The 17,026-nt window shown below is 52.0% G+C and overlaps 1 protein-coding gene across 3 annotated transcripts in view; it reads right to left on the bottom strand.

The window, feature by feature from the left end:
• Window positions 1-16,701, bottom strand: part of ZNF362 (zinc finger protein 362) — a 51,039-nt gene extending 34,338 nt beyond the window's left edge. For 2 of the 3 annotated variants that reach the window (XR_005647436.1, XM_039837016.1), the window contains exons 1-2: window positions 16,453-16,701; window positions 3,153-3,278 (exon numbers count right to left, since the gene is read on the bottom strand). Coding sequence is in view for 1 of the 3 variants with exons in the window: in XM_039837016.1 (XP_039692950.1) it covers window positions 3,153-3,190 (38 nt within the window). In the remaining 2 variants the exon portion in view is untranslated. Of the gene's footprint in view, window positions 1-33; window positions 1,096-3,152; window positions 3,279-16,452 lie in introns of those variants that run through there. The other variant, XM_039837017.1, reaches the window with a different exon arrangement.
• Window positions 16,702-17,026: the final 325 nt, after the last annotated feature.

The raw sequence follows: 17,026 nt of genomic DNA, 5'->3' as shown, positions 1-17,026 counted from the left end.
ACAAAGCTCTTCCGTACCTCCCGGCATTCTCGCCAGAGCCCGGAAAGCAGGAAAAAATTTTCACCCCCATTTCACAGAGGAAGAAACTAGGGCACCAGAAGGGAAGCACTTTGCTCCATGCCACACAGGTGGGGAAACAGGAGGGAGTGCTGTGCTATAATGTTGGGCCTCAGGTCTCTGAGTTTCCTCATCTGTAAAATGGGGTGATACGTCCTGGCCCAGGACTCTGCCCACTGCACCCAGCTGTTCCTCAGATAGTTCTGCAGGAGCTGTCCTCTCCTCCTCTTCAGTTCAATGCCAAGTTCAGGCTTTCCAAAGCCCTACCCTGGTTAACAAAGGTATGGGGAACACAGTGGCTTGCCTAGGGTCTCATAGCTGCAATAGAGCATCTTCTCTGACATTTATCAGGCCCCTGGCCAGGCAGGGACCACCCCTTACCCTGGTTGGGGAAACAGGCCCACAAAAGGGAAGAGTCTATCTGGGATCACTTAATCTGATTTGTACAGCTTCTGCCTAATGTCTGTATCCTTCTCTAGCTCATCTCAAATAATTTAATCAGTTAGGTACCCTGGCCCTGGTGTACACCTATTGCGTGTCAGATGCAGGGAAAGCGGGCAAGGGGGAAGACTTGCTGAACTCCTATTGAGTGTGAGGCACACCATTAGGTGTGCACCAAGAATATCTTATATGCGTCCTCCAACAGGTCTGGAGGTGGTGTGTACCATGCAACCCCAGGACCTGCATGATATGGGGGAGCCATAGCAAGGGGGATGGGCGGGGGTAAGGTGGACAGGGCCAGACTAAGTTGCTCACACCTTGTCTGGAGAGGAGATGTGTGTTTAGGACAGGTAGATGATGCAGAGGGCATTCCTGGCAGAGACAACAGTTTGAGCAGAGGCATTGAGGTGTGACAGCACAAGGCAGGGTGGGGACAATAAGCAGCCACCCACCAGCACCAAAGAGCTGGAGAGTGGTGAGGGGGTGAGAGACAAAGGCCAGTCCACGGGGCCTTGAATGCCATGCTAAGGTTTTGAGATGGAATGCTGGTGGCAAGAAGGCATCAGTCAGGCAGTGTGCTGGGCCAGGGGAACAAAGAAGCTAAGTGGACCAAGGGCAGAGGGAAAGGCCTGAGGACAGTGTCTGGGGCAGAGGAGACCGGATGGGCCGGGACTGAGTATCCATGCCCAGATGGACAGAGGAGACACACTGGTGACTGGGCTTCAAACCCCAGAGAGAGAAGCCCAGATTCTGTGCTGTGATCCCTGAGACCCACAGCCCTGATCCTTGCAGTGGACAAGCAAGCTGTCGTTTTGTTTTGCTCTAAAAGAGGAAAAAATTGGGATGGATGGATGAACGAAACACCCCGTAGAGTTGCCTCTGAAAACAGCACCCTGATGGAAGCTGGCCCATCCACCCATGCATCCATCTGTCTTTCAATCCATCTATCCATTCACTCTAGATACACCTTATGGGTCAAACAGGGGTCCAGTGCTGGGGAACCTGGGGTAAACGAAGAGCCCTGCCCTCTGGGAGCCCCAAGCTAAGTGGAGGAAGCAGACAAGTGACCTACAAGCTTCTGCAAAAAAGAACTTTCACCTATGAAATCTACTACGTGCCACCAAGGACCTCCACATGGTCAAAGTCAACGGGGCACCTTCCAGTCCTATCCTCCATGGCCTCCCTGCCACCTAGGCCCTTTGGGGAGATATATGTGCCATGACCCCTAGGTCCCTCATCTTCTCAGTCTCTTTCACAGCTTCCCCTATCCCAAGGCTGGGCTCCTCGGGTTAGGGCAGGCGCTTCCTCTCTCCCACTGGCCACAGTTCCTGGGTGGCCCATCTACCCTAGGCCTTTAAATACCAACCAATCTCCAAGTCTCTGTCTGCTGCAGCCAAGGCCTCTCCCTGGAGCCCCAGGCCTGGCTTTCCAGCTGCCTCACTAACATGTTCCTCTGGCTGTCTCGTGGGCTGCTCAGGCCCAGCAGCTCTAAGCTGGACTTGGTCTTCTCCTAAGACATCCCGACTCCAGGTGGGCATCCCCATCTGCCCAGATGCTCTTGCCACAGACACACGTTGATCCACAACACATCCCCTCCCACCGCTCTCGGCTCAGATCCACCACCAGCCACGTCCTCAGGACTCCCACTCCTGTCCACAAGTCCTAGCTACAGTTACCTCACCTGGCCTATGGAACAGCCTGCTTTGCTTGGAGCCCAAAGCACCTGGATTCAAATCTTGGCTCCAACTCATCAGCTGTGTGATCTTGGGCAAGTCACTTACTCCTGCCCCCCAAATAAGGGATGAGCAGCCCAGAGCCAGGGACCTGACCCAGGGTGGAAAGAAAGGATCAGGGAGGACTTCCCAGGGGAGGTGATGCCTGCTTTGGGTCTTAAAGGATGAGTGAGAGTTAGCCTGGCAAAAAAGGAGTGGGAAGCATTCCTGATAGAAGACCCAGAGGAGAGAAGCAGCACAGCATGTGAAGGGAGCTAAGCATTCCAGTGTAGACTGGGAGCCATCGGCCAGCGCTAGACCCAGAAGGTTGATTCCTGAATCCTAGTCTTGGAGTCTGGATTTGAAGCAGTGAGTGATAGGATGCAATCTGTGATTTAGAAAGACCCCTGACCGCTGAGTGTAGACAGGACTGGAGAGGCCAAAAGTGGAGGCTGTGGGAGGACATCTATTAGGAAGCCCCTAGGGAATGGAGGTGAGAGGCAGAGACAGCACCTGGGCCAGGCAGGAGAGGGGTCAAGGAGGCCTGGCTATTTAGTTAGAGCTGGAGGCCAAGGAGGCGTGCAAGATGCCCCAGTGCTGTGGCCTGGGAGGTCCTCTGGATATCAACATGGACAAACATGGCCACAAGAACATGCAGACAAACAGCACCAAACTCAGACACACATGACACACAGACTGTAGATGGAGATACATGGATAGATGGGGACACAGCAACTCCCATGAGCAGGAACCCACAGCCACCACAGCATGGAGTCACAGGTGGATGCTGTTAAAGTGGGTGAGCATGCACGGCCCTCCGTACAGACCCAGAGGGAGGCAGTAAGGGGTGCTCAGGGAAGCTGGGATGAACACAATGGCTTAAACCCCCAAAGAACAAACCCCTCATTGACAGATTTCAACCTGGAATCACAGGCTGCTTACCTAGAGTGTCCTTTCCCACTTGGTGAACTTCTACTCATCCTTCAAGACCCAGCTCAAGTGTTCCCTCTTCTACGGAGCTTTCCCTGAACCCCCAGTCAGTCACTTCCTCTGTGTTCCCAACAGCACCTTGTATATGAGAATAACAATAACAATAATAATAATAAAAAAATGGCAGCTACCATTGATTTCAACAATTATTATGTGCCAGGCACTGTGCTATGTCATGTGTCATGTCACTGAATCTTTCCAATGACCTTGTGAAATTTGCATTTAACAGAAAAGGAAACAGCAGCTCAGAGAAGTTGACCAACTTGCCCAAGACACACAGCTAGCAAGTGATGGAGTTAGGACACCACCTGGCACTATGGGGCCAATCATACCTTGATGCTTCCCTGGGTGACTTCCCCATCAGATTATGAGCACTTCTCAGGTAGGGCTGGTGCTCGTTCACCTCTGCTATTCTAGCATCTAGCCCAAGGGGGTCTCAGATACTCTCTGTTGTATGAAAAAGTACAATAATATTGACTACCTTTTCTTGAGCATTTACAATGGGCCAGGAACTGTATAAGGGCATTTTATAGCCATTATTTTACTGTTGCAATAGACCCATTATATATAAGGAAACCAAGGTCTAGAGAAGTAACTTGTCTGAGGTCACAGAACCCACTCTGTATTTGAAACTAGGTCTGTCCATCACCCTGTCCCAGGAGGGTAGCCTCTGAGGACAGTCTAGCAAGCTGTCCCAAAGGGGCACTGGGGGAGGAACACTACAGAAGGGGTACACCAGGTGCCAAGCAGGCTCTGCCACCTGGGGAGATTGAGGCCTAGACAAACAGACACAAAGACAATGGGCAGCCCAAGGTGGAATGTGACTAGCCTTGCCCAGCGCAGGGCAGGGGGATGTGGTTAAGTAACTTATGTCCCATCACCATTCCTAGCCCATCCCACAGACATTACAAAATGAGATGTGCCCAGGCCCGTGGCCACAAAGCAAATGGGAGGAAGCAGGACTCAAAACTGTCCGGACACTATGATTACAAGGAGGCAAAAATAAAAACCTGCGTCAGAAAAAGCAAGCGGCAGGGAACCACGCCCAGAGGGAGGCTGGGAGTGCTGGGGGAGGCGGCTGGAGCTGATCTGGTTTTTCGTCTTTGTTTCTCTGATTTCCAGATTCTCTGTAATGTCGTTCAGTTGTTTTTATAATCAAAACAATAAACTTAGTCTTAAAAAAAAAAAAAGAAAGAAATGAGAGAGAGAGAGGAAGAGAAGGAGGCAGGGAGGAAAGGAGGGGAGGGAGAGAGGTTGGTAAAGGGGTGTGGATGGGGAAGGAATAAATGGAGGGTCTGGAGGCATGAAGGAGCAGGGGGAGGTCAAGGTCAGCTAGTGGTGGGCACTCAATGGACCGCTGCATGCCGGGCCCCACAGAGTCTCCATCTTCCCGGCACATACCCTGGGTAGGGGAAGATGACATTAAACCTGCACTTTGAAGCTGGTTGGGATTCCACCAGGTGGCGAAAGAAGAGTATGTCCAGTCCACCACATTCCCTGCCCTGGTCCAGCTATTGCAAGAATTTGCTCACAGGCTTCCCCACATCCCTCATTCCAGTCAGTCTCCTACTGTAGTCACTGATATTTCTAAAATATAAATCAGATCATGACACTCCCCTGCTTAGAAACTTAGAACCTTCCATGGCTCCCTACTTCCCTCCAGACAAGATCTGGATTCTTTAGGTCTTACACGTTCGGCCCCTGCTGACCTCTTTGGCCTCATTAGTTGTTCCAGCCTTATAGTCTGGCCGCTTCACCAAGCGGAGTCCCCTCCGCCCTTCACCACTTCGCCTTTGATCCAGGCCTCCCTCTCCTCAAACCTCTGCCTCCCATTTATGGTTAACTGTTTCCTCGAGGCTAACACAGACTATTTCCTTGAAAGCCTTCTGGGACTGCTCTATCTCCACCTCCCACTGTGTTGGGTGCCTCTCCTCTCTGCTCCCTTTGTGGCCTGCATTTCTATCATCAGACACATATCGCTGTTTCCTGCCTGATTTCTCATCCATCTCTGCTGTTGGGCAGAATCATGGCTGAAGGAGTACACCACTTACCTTTTAAGCCCCTCACAGTCCCTGATAAATGTCTGAATGAATAAATGGTCTAGGAGGAGAGAACTGAACGTGTCATGGCCTGGACAGAAGAAAGTTCCTTCCTCCTCCGAGTTCCTTCCACCTACCCTGGCACTATATTATCTCCTGTGTCACTGTTTCCTATTTCTTATATCTAAGCCCTATCTTCCTAATTGATCTGAGAAGGGGCTATGTACCATAAAGACGAGCAGACCTAAAGAATGTTAACAGCTAATAAACACAGAAAACGGTCTGCTTTCCCAGCAGTGAAAATTAAAAGAGCTTCACCTGTTAAAATAGCAGAAAAATAAGAAAATGATAATAGCCAATGAAGGTGAGGAAATGGGGAAATTGGCACTCCCATTATTGCTGGGAGTGTAAGTTGAAGCAATCATTTCTGAAGAAAATCTAGTAATAACATGTCATAGCTCTAAAAATTTTCAGACTTCCTGGCCTAGAGATCCCATTCTTGGTCATCTGTTCCTAGAATATACCCTAAATATAGACAAAGTTTTATGCACAAAGCTGTTTGCTTCAGTGGTTTCTTACAATAGCAAAAACCTCAAACATCCATAATTTTAAACAACAGGAGGATGGCCCTGTGAAACATGACAAATAGTGACATAGTCTACGGTCATTAATGATAGCAATATTTACTGGTATGGTAATGACTTGTTTAACACATCAAACGCAAAAGGAACTGAGGCACAGAGAAATTAGGTAAAACTTACTCAAAGTCAAGTAGTCTGTGTCTGATCTGAACCCAGAAAGTCAGGCTCCAAAGCCCATACTTTCCACCCTGACAGTGGATCCATTAGAAAGAAGGATTAAAACCACCCTGCATGTGTTTAGAAAATAACCTGTGATATAACATTAGTAGGGGGCAGAGGGAAGGAAGTTTATATGTTAGAGCAATGACATCTACATAAAATCTAGGTGCTGAGATTAAAGAGGGGAAGGAAACACCAAAATGCTAATGTGGTGGTCTTCTCTGACTTTTTCGTAGGGTGGTTATGTGATTTTTATTTAAGTAATATTCTTAATAAAACTAAAGGTTCAGCAAGCTTTGGTCAAGCAAGACATCTCAAGCCGCCCACAGCCCCACTAAGATTCTGGCCTCTGGCCCTGCAGGTTACCCAGGAGGAGAGAGGGGCTCAGAGAGGCCAGCGCTTGCTCAGTCCCCGTGAGCCCTGCACCCTACCCCAGACCCCAGCCAGGAGCACAGTCAGGGACCCCTACTCCTGTTTGAGAGCTTCAGGGAGGTGGACCAGAGCAAACAAAGGAAAGCCTGCCCAGATCACTCACTCTCCAGCATAAGTCCTTCTTGTGTTCCCATCGCTTTGGGGTACAGTTCGAGACCCACCCCCAGCGTGGAACCCAGAGGCCTTTGCCAAGGAGGCCCTGCTGGCCACATGCATCTCAACAGGTACCTCCTCACCTCCAGCCTCATCACACTACCTACAAGTTCCTCCAAAATTAGTTGCTTTCTCATGCCACCGTGCCTTTGCATAGACGATGCCCTTCCATCTAGGGACCACCACACATCTGAAACTCTGCCAGGTTCCCATCAGCCATTAAAACTCAGCTCAGTGTTTGCCTTGGGAAACCTTCCTGATTGCTGCCCCCTTCCAAGGCTGTATTTGCAGCTTTTCTGCTGAACTCCCACAGCTGCCTGGGCTTCCCCCACCAAAGCACTGATTCCATCATCCCAGAATTGCCTGGTTACTGATCTGCCCAGTCCTGACGTAGCGGGAAGCTCCTCAAGAGGAGCTTGGGTCTGGATCTTGATTACAACCCCATACCCCGACTCAGACCCATAGCTCACTGGACTCTTTCTTTGGGTCCTGCTTTGGCTAAAGGTTACTTTCTGACCCTCTCTTCAACAGAAATTGGGCCACCCTGCTATATACATCCATTGCCTTTATATGCTCCCTACCCTACCTTTGAATCTCACCTCTAAATACTCCTTCGAGCCCTGACCCACAAGAACAGAGCCACTACTGCAGGACCAGAGCCAAGTGCTAGCCACAGAGTAGGTGCTCACGTACCTAGTTCACACTAGATGCCTAATAAATCTTTACTGAGAGAATCAATGAGAGGATAGGGTCTTTCCTGTGAGCCTTAGAGACTGAGAAGTTGGCCAGGAAGAAGGGTACAGTAAGAGCATTCTGAGCAGAGGAGTAGCATGTGCCAAAGTATGGAAAAATGCTACCAAAGGGTTCTCAAATACGCTCAGATAGGCAACAAGCTACTGCTGAGATATGGCTAGGCCAGGGGGTGGGGTGCTCCTAGAAAGACGAGCACATCCCACTGAGGGATGAAGAGCTCATGAAGGTGAAACTTCCTGATGTGGAACAGGGGAAGTATCAAGAGAGAGATGCCAGGAAAAGGCAGGCAAGGTGGAAAGAACTGCATGTGCAAAGGCCCAGAGGCAAGAAAGCACACAGCATCACATATGGTCTGCTGCAGAAAGAAACTGCAGAAATTTGCGGGGGAAAGAGGGAGTGGAGGCCAGGGCAGTTCATGAAGGGCTGAGTTCCAGGCTAAGATGCTTGGATGGGGGACAGGGGGTGAGGTCTCTGAGCAGGGGAAGGCCATGGTGATGGTCTAGGAGAGTCAAGCTGAGGTTTCCCATCTTCCCAGTGCCCTTAAGATCCCCAAGTGCTCCAAGGTTTCCTCCCACGACCCCTGGGACCTCCATGTGCCTCACTCCATGCAGCCCAGAGCCCTGAGCCCCAGCTGCTGTACCCCACCCCATCCCCAAGACCCAGGCCAGTCTTGGAAGCTTGCTCCTGAGAACTTCCTGTGAGGAACAGGCTCCCGAGGGTCCTGGATCCAATTAGGCTGGATTTCTGCAGCCCTTCGGGGTTAGGAAGGGCTGTTTCCCATTGTGATGGTGGGGCTGATCAGCGCAGGAGGGGGCTGCTGTCTGTGCCCTGGTCAATGGGAGCTAGGGTACTGCCCCTTTCCCTTCCTGTCTCCCCCACCCCACCACCAGCTGCCACCCAGGGCAGTGACCTCCTCTGGGAGTCTCAATGCCCTCATTTAGAAAATGGTCATGACACCCCTTTCACAGCTGAGATAACGTTCTGCAGGCTTTGAACACATGCCCTTCTCTATTTCCATTTCCCCCGAGGACCCCCCAGGTCTCATCCCCACAGGGAACTCCTTCTGCCAATGTAAAATGACAATAACAACAACAATGGTTACTGAGCACTTCTTTTGTTTCAGGTGTTAGTAGATGTTTTACAAGCATGTCTCACTCAGGCTCCTAATGACCCTGTCAGGGAGATGCTGTGAACTTTTCAAAATAAACACATTCAGAAAGATGCTCAGCACATAAATGAACAGATTAATGACTTATAAAGTCCACATTCAGGATACCGAAGTAGCCCCCACGCCATGTTCCTTCTCAGTTGCAGTCCCCTCACGTCTTTCGAAGATCCCACCTTTCTGGCTTCCATGTTAATCTCTTCCTTGTTTGGGGTCAGGAATTAGTCTCAGCAAAGTGTGTAACCTGCCCAAGGTCACGGAGCTGGTGAGGGCAGAGGAAGTGGAACCCTCTGCTGCCAGCTGGCTGTGTGACCTTTAGCAAGTCTGTTTCCTCTCTGGAACCTTCATTCCTTCCTTTACAAAGCAGATTCAACTAAATCACAGCCTGGCTCCCTATACCCTCTGAGGGGCAGTGTGGCAACTGAGGGGTCAACAGTACAGATTCTGGAACAAGACGGTGTGAGTCAAAGCCCCAGAGACTGTTACCAAACTGGGGATGATAATGTTATCTCCACAGTATTGCTGTGAATGAGTTAATATGTATAAAGTCTTTAGAAGAGTGCCTGGTACACAGTAAGGACTCCATGTTAGCAACCACTGTTGTTATGAGGTTCTCTAAGTCATAAAGGAGCCTTTCCCAACAGTCAAAGACCCACATGGAAATCTGACCAAGCAGTGCTGTTACCTTTGCTGAGGGGTGGGGAGAACGGCAGTTCTGGGAACCTCTCAGGACCCACAGGGGCTGCCCTGCTGACGTGGAGAGCCAAGTCTGGGATTACTCGAAGCTGAAGAGCCAGCTGTTTGCTAAACCCCATCTGTGGGCTGGCCCCCAGGAACTTCGTGACAGTTCCTAGGGGCCGTAGGTCAGGAACCCCCGGCAGGTGGTCACAGCCTGTTCTTATGCTGTATCTCTGGACCCCTGGAGCAGGCAGGCTATGGGGCAGGTCAGATATGGCTCAGGCCTGGGGTGGAGACCAACAGACAGAATGGGCCCTGAGCAGGGCAAGGCAGCAAAGGGAGGGTTGGGCTGGGCAGGGACAGGAGTGGGGAGCACCTGGGGTGGGCATATGGGGAGGGGTGAAGAGGCCAAGTAAGGTCGACTACTGGCCCTGCCAGACCGGCCCTGCCCACCTCCTGGACTCGCTAGGGTGTACCACATTATCCATGCTTCTTAACTTCCCACCTCAGGGCCCCTGCCCAGGCCACGCCCTCTGCCTGGAATGCCCTCATCTGGGCAACTTCTGGCCACAGTTCAGATATCACTTCCTCCCAGAAGCACCTCTCCCCTATACATACCATTACCATTCCTCATTACAGTAAATCTAGGAGCATGAAGCTATAGGGAAGGCCTCATCACAGAAAAGAAGTTTCTTCCCAGCATTTACAAAAATCTATAAGCACATCGTCATTTTTGTGACCTTCTGTACAATGTCTGTCCTCCCCACCAGGGCAGGAACTATGTCAATTTTCCTCACCTCTATCCCAAGCATCTAGCACACGGGCTGTATACAGTAAATGCTCAAGAAATACGCTGAATGAAGGCGGGAGATGGGAACAAGCTGCGTGCTCCACCACCGCAATCAGATCCAGGAAGGGTGTGTGCACACGCGAGTGCAAGAGTGTGCACGAGGGATCATGTGCACAGTCCAGAATGTGAGGCTACATCCTCACATGTATAAATGAATGGGTGCATGCAAAACGCACCTCCATGTAAAAACACACATGTGCATGAGCGTGCCTGCATACAGATGATAAACCTGACGTGTACCATGCATGTGAAAGTACACGAGGAGGAGCAGGCATGCAGCTGTTTGCCATTTTCTGGGAGAGGGCACACAGGTATACATGCATGTGTGTGTAATCCTGTGGGTGGCAGGAGTGTATGCGTGTGTTCCAGTGTGATGTGTTTGTATTGAGTGTGTGGATGCACACTCCAGCAGACATAACTCCTGGCTCCTGCAGGCCCAGTTTGGGGCATCTCTGGTGGTGTCTCTGAAATAGCAGGGGAGCACAGCAAATGGGCAAAGTGGGGGGGGTAGGGTCAAAGGTGGTAGTGGAATGGCTGATAGTGTGAATATATAAGAGTGTGTGTGAGTGCATCTGGGCAATGTACCCACCCCAGCCAGACATCCCCCATTGAACCCAGAACCTGAAATGGTTAGACTGTCCCCTTCAAGGAGTATGACACCTTTGCCAAACTCAGAGAAGGACCCAGATGGTAGTGACCCTCCCCAAAGAAATTCTGTGGCCACACAGATGAGGGAAGAACAAGGGAGAACACTTTGGGCCCCAGAGCCAAATCCCTGGGCCTTCCTCTGACACATTATCCACTTAAGACACTTCTCATTCTATTCCCCAAATCCTACCCAGCCTCCACAGCCACCCCAGCCCCAGGTGTCAAGAAGCCATCCCCAAGCCTCCAACCCACTTCCACCATGCCACACCCACTTCCTCAATCCCACCCAAACGGCAGCCAAGGCACTGGGCCCTCTACAGGCCTGAGCATTGTGGAGGTGAGGACTGGTGCTACAGAGGCAGCAGCTCTCCCAGTGAGGCCTGTTCCTGCCTTTAAACTCCAGGCACATACTGTGGCAGCCTGCTGGCACCTGGGGAGTGAGAAGCCGCTGGGCAAAGCATCGCATGATATGTCTTTGGATAAGGCCTACTCCTCTCCCTTCCCACTTAAGTTTCCACAATGGACAAAATAAGGTTCAGCTGGATAATCTGTAAGGTTTACCTCTTTCCAATTAGTGCATGACCTTAGATCTCAGATGGGTTCTTCAAGAATGGAGGATACAAACATCAGACATAGACTTTCTTGAGGCTACAATGGAGAGATACTGTCCTCTTTCCCTAAGTACACTGAGCCTGTCCAGTACCCTGGAACAAGGGCCTAGCACAGTGCTACAGAGATAGGAGCTCTACATGTGTTCTTTGTATACACCATTCATTCACTCATTCATTCATTCACTCATTCATTCAACTCCAAGGCTGCCTGCCCTCAAGGAGCTCACAACCCCTGTGGGGAGAAAGAGGCTGCTGAAGTCAGAAACCACAAGGTCAAAAGCCCCGGGAAACCGTAACACTCATGTCACTTCCCAAGCGTTATTCACAGGAGAGGTGCAGCACTTGTCACTGTATAAGAAAATCTTTCCAGTAATGACAACTGTTTGACAGGGGAGACTAGGGGTCATGGTAAAGAAGGAGCCCCACCACCACTACTCTAGCAGAGGTCAGAGGCCCTTCTGTCAAGGATATGGGAAAGGGATTCCCGCTCTTGTGCCAGGGTGGGATTCTGAGGAAGAGCCCCAGAGTGCTAGGTTCAAACCCCACAATGTCCCTGATGCTCCATGGACCTAATCTCTCTGTGCCTCGATTTTCTCATCTGTCAAATGAACATAATAACAACGAGGATTCAATACGTGAACATTTATAAAGTCTTCTGTAACATGGCCTGACACAAAGTAAGCACTCTGTGCTGCTAAATGGGTAAGGTGGTGAGAGTCCCCTTTGTAAGATTCTAAATCCCAGATCAGATCCTATAAACGTTCCAAGTGTCAAAGGTTCTGAGGTGGAAAACTTCTCAATGTTAGGGTTCTGAGATTGGAAAAGACTGGGATTCTTGGATCCCATGATTTAATCATCTCATTATTTCCTAACAAGAGCCCAGAGCCTCCCAGGGGAGGAGGGGACAGAGCTCGGTGTCACTTCATCTCCCAGGCGCTGCCAGGACTGCCGCTACATCTGGGCTCCCTAGCACCTGGGCTCGCTAGCATTTCCTCCCTCCACTATAGCCCCAGCCACACTGCTGGAACCACCTGCCTACTAGCCTGCATGAGGTTTAAGCATGCTACAGCAGTGTAGACAGGCAAGAAATGCAAACAAACAAATGAGAAAATTTTGGCTCCTGATAAGAGCTGCAGAAAAAAATAAAAGGGGCTGACATGACCAAGAGTGACAGTAAGAAGCTATTACAGAGTAGGTGGTCTGGGAGCCCCTCTGAGGAGGTGGCATTTGAATCAAAACCTGTAAAACAAGAAGGTGCCGGCCATGCACACATTTAGGAAAAAGCATTCCAGGTCGGGGATGTGCAAAGGCCCTGCCAACAGGCTTTGTAAATTCAAGGTACAAAAAGAAGTCACTGTAGCTGGAGGTGGTGAGACTGGGAGGTGGTTCAGGGGAGCTGAGGTTGAGGGATGGACAGGTCTGAACCATGAAGGGCCTGCGATCCTATAGTCCCTTGTAGGACTTTGGATTTTTGTTCTTTGAAATGCTTAGGAAACATTAGAAGAGTTTCGGCAGGGGAATGACACGACAAAGCAGGTCTTTTCAGGGTCCACAGAGTATTTGGCTCATTCTGAAAACACCATGGTTTTCAAAATCAAGGTGGGGTCTAGACCAGTAATCAATAATCCTTATAATTCAGTTGGTGCATAGTGAACTCCTATCACATGTCTGGCAGGGCTGGAAGACACTGCAGACACTCTTGCTGTCACTTCCAACAACCCATGAGAGATTCACAGAGAGTATTTCATCTTAAAGATCAAGAAACCGAGGCCCGGAGAGGGGAAGAATGTGCCCAAAGTCACAGAAGCCATGCACCACACTGTGCAAACTGTAAAGTTCAATTCACAAATGAGACTTGGTCCTAGGGCCCAGATCCACCTTTGGGGTAGTCTGTGAAACTCTTTTGGTATTTCTAAACCTCCTCTTCTTTAAGACACCTTCCCTGGAGACTCATGGAGACACCCACAAATAATTCCCTGGCTAGTGCTATATACACCTGCACTCTCACATCTTTTTCTCTGTTGGCTTTGGAGCCCCAAATGACTGCACTTATATCTCCCATGGCTGTCCAATCTGGGCTAGGTGTGTAGGGGATTAGATGGATAGACAGACAGATGAATGGATGGATGGACAAACAGACAGATAGACAATGGGTGGGCTACTGAAATAACTAACCAATAAACCAATGAATGTACATTGAAAGAATAAAGGAATGGTCTAGCAAATCAATAAATGAATAAACTAATGAATGGCAGATGAATAACAGGTGAAGAAATGACTCTTACTTACAGAGAGGCAGGGCAGGGAAGTATCTGCCCAGGGAAGGCCTGGGGCCAGGCTAGCTTCAGGCCCAGTTCACATCTCACGCACATACCGGCTCCCTCTCTACCTGGGGCCGTCTTGCCTCCATTCCCCAAGGCCACAGACAGTCTATTCCTCAGCCCCTGGGATAAATCCAAGTCTCCACCAAGTGTTGGCCATTACAGAGCCCACAGCCCCATCACCACTAGCACTACCAGCATCATGGCTCTCCTGAGCCCAGTGGAGCCTGGCAGTGGGTAGAGTGGTTCACTTTCCCTCTGAGTGTCTCACAGAAGAAGGGAGACAGGAGACCAGGGCTCTGGTCCTAGTTGGAATCCAAATTTGCTGGGTGACTTCAAACCAGTGACTTCCCCTCTGAACCCAGGTGACTTCTCAGGGACTTTTCAGCTCTGACATTCCATACAGGTTGGGCCTCTAGATTTTACACAGTCGCTGAACCAGCAGAATATGAGATATCAAAAACTAGTGGGAAAGAATCCTTCCTGTCCACAACATCAAAGTCCACCTAAAAATATACACACCCCCCCTCCCCAAAAGGAGCCTGGAAGCTTGAGTTTAAACCTTCCTCTGCCACTGCTCAACTTCTCCAAGCCTCAGTTTCTTAAATTTTTAAATTAGGTTGTAATATTCCCATCTTGACAATTTCACCCCCACAGAGTTTCTGCGAAAGCCTGATGTGATAAAGACCACACACTACACTGTACAAACTGTAAAGTTCCATTCACTCAAGAAGGAGTGTGATGGGAGGTGGGGTGAAGGGAGATATGCTGTCCCATTCTAGTTCAGTTCTGTCCGAAATGACTCTCCCAGGGGTCAGTCAGGTCCAGAGAACAGTATAGAGGATCTAGAAGTGGGAGTCCGAACATCTGGGTCCCTGATTCAGCTCTAACTGGCAGTGTGACTTTGGGCAAGTCTCTTCTTTTCTCTGGATTTCGGTTTCTCCATCTGATAAAAGCCTGCCTTGGTGCCCTCTGGCCCAGGCATGCCAAGTTCTACATCCCTGAATCCCTAAACCCCAACCTTTAACCCCTGACTCTGCCCTTAGGGAACTCACACTGCCCTGGGGAGCCAGGACACAGACAAGGTGAGACTAGAGGGGTCTCTCCTCCAGGAGATGCTGAGGCAGGGGCCAGACATGCTCAGGGTCCTCCCAGGACAAATACTTTTCCAACAGAGTTAAGACCATGCTCAGTGTGCCCAGGTGTCTCAGACAGCACTAGCCACCTCAGACCTGGCCTTCAGAAACCCTCTGCAGCTTGCAAAGCCAACAGACCCTGACCTGTCCAGCAAGATACTTCAGAAACTTCACTTAAGTCCAAACTGCCTCCAACAGAGGAGCCTCCGGGGTGCTGGCAGGGGTGGCAGAAAGGGACAGGAGCCACAACAGGTGAGAGGTTCTGACACCCTCACTAGCAAACCAGCAGAGTCCCCGCCACTAGATTTCTCCTGCCCCTCCCCTCAGACAGAAACCACTGAGGCTGCCCACCTGCACACAGCCAAGAGCCCACACCCTGGGGCATTCACCAGATGCCACCTCCCGGGGCAGGAGGCCCACCAAGTTAGGGAAGGGGTTCGCCAACTGCCAACCAAGCACACTTGCCCGAGGGCAGCTCCGGGAGGCACCCCAGCGTTCAGGGCAGGATTCCCAACTACAAGGGGGACCCCGGCCACCCATGAAGGAGGCAGGCCCACTCCCCACACACACTGCTCCGAAGGCAAGGTGCGGGAGGGCAGGATTATTTTCTCATGCCAACGGTTTCAGTCGGAAACCCTGGGCTACTCCGAGCTCCTATTGCCAGCTCTATCCCCCAAATCTGAGAATATAGTTCCTTAAAAGAGGATTTTTATAGAGCCTCTTTCAAAAGACGTTTCCTGGTCCCCTCAAACCCGCATCTTCAACCCTCCACATGCCACCCGCAGCTCTGAGGAAACCGGCAGTTAACTTTTTCCTAAAATTCCTGCAAAAGCGACTGACTGGGGGGAGAAATGGACCCCGATATCCTTTCGCAGTATTTCGCCGCCTTCAAAAAAAAAAAAAGCAAAAAAAAAAAGAAAACTTTCGGAGTTAACTTAAATTCCCAGCTCTCCCCCCCGAATCGCCCAGCGGCTTCCTTTTTTTTTTTTCTTTAAAGTGCAATTGCATTGTGTCTCACCTCCCTGAAAGGCTCGCGGCTCTCGCCAAAGAAAAGGAAAAAAAGCCAACCCTTCGGGTGCCCCCTCTGCTTCCAGCCGCCTCTCCCACATTCTCAGACAGTTTTATTAAAATTTTCAGACAAAAGAAAAACAAAAATGGCAGCCTGGCTTATTTTTAAAACAGGACAGGGACGCCATATTCTGCAGATCTGCAAAAAAAGGGAGAAATCCGGCACTGGCCGCTCCACCGGGCCGGCTGCAAAGTGCGCGAACCGCGCCGTTTGCGATCCGTTTATTTGCATTAAGCCCCATGAATCATTGTTTACCGGAGAATTGCAGCAGGTTTGAATAGCCCGGCTTAAGAAAACACACACATACACACACGCGCGCGCGCACACACACACACACGCACACACGCACACACACTCGGAGCAGACCCAGACATGCCGCCAGAGACACTTCCTACCCCGCGCGCCGCCGCCGCTCCGGGCCGGGCCGCGGGCGCAGGCGGCCCGGGGCCCTCGGAGCGCCCGGCCCCTGCTGACAGCGCCCGCGCCCCGGCCCGTGCTCCCGCCCGCAACTCGGCGCAACTTTCCCGCGGGCGGGCGCTCGGGCAGGCGCCCGCCGCCGCCGAGCCCGCTCCCCGCGCGCCCCGGGCCCGCACGGACCTGGCTGTGCTGGAGGCGGCTCCGGGACGCGGCCGCAGCCCCGCGCCCGGCGGCCCGAGCAGGGCCGGGCTGGGGCTCCGGCTTCGGGCTCCGGGCTCCGGCTCGGTGCGGAGCCGCGCGCAAACCTTCCGGGTCGCCTGCTGTTCACTTCTGGGTTCTGCAAGCGCCGAGGCGGCGGCGGCGGCGGCGGCGGCGGCGGGAGGCTGGGTCTGCAGCGCCGCGCGGCCCCCCGTGCGCTCGGCGAGCCCCCGCGCCAGGCGCCCGGCTCCGGGGGGGCCGCGTCGGGCCCCCGCCTCTCCGGCTGCGTAGCCCGTCCGGCCCCGGGGACTCCCGCGAGTGGGCAGCGCCGGGCGCGGGCGACGGCGCGCAAGGGGAGGGGGCCGGGCGGGGGGTAGGGGCGGGCCGCGCGCTGGGGGCCCCGCTCGGGCCCCGGGGCCTCGTCTCGCGCTCGCCGCTGCCGCCGCCGCCGCCGCCGCCGCCTCGCAAAGTTGCGCGGCGCCCCCCGCCCGCCTCGCGCTGGAGGCAGAACCACAAAGGAACTCCTCGCCCCCCTCCGCCCGCCGAGCCGCGCGGG

This window comes from Pteropus medius, unplaced genomic scaffold (assembly GCF_902729225.1).
Source record: "Pteropus medius unplaced genomic scaffold, Ma_sr-lr_union100, whole genome shotgun sequence".
Classification (NCBI taxonomy): domain Eukaryota; kingdom Metazoa; phylum Chordata; class Mammalia; order Chiroptera; family Pteropodidae; genus Pteropus; species Pteropus medius.
This window is presented reverse-complemented; position numbering and strand designations above follow the sequence as displayed.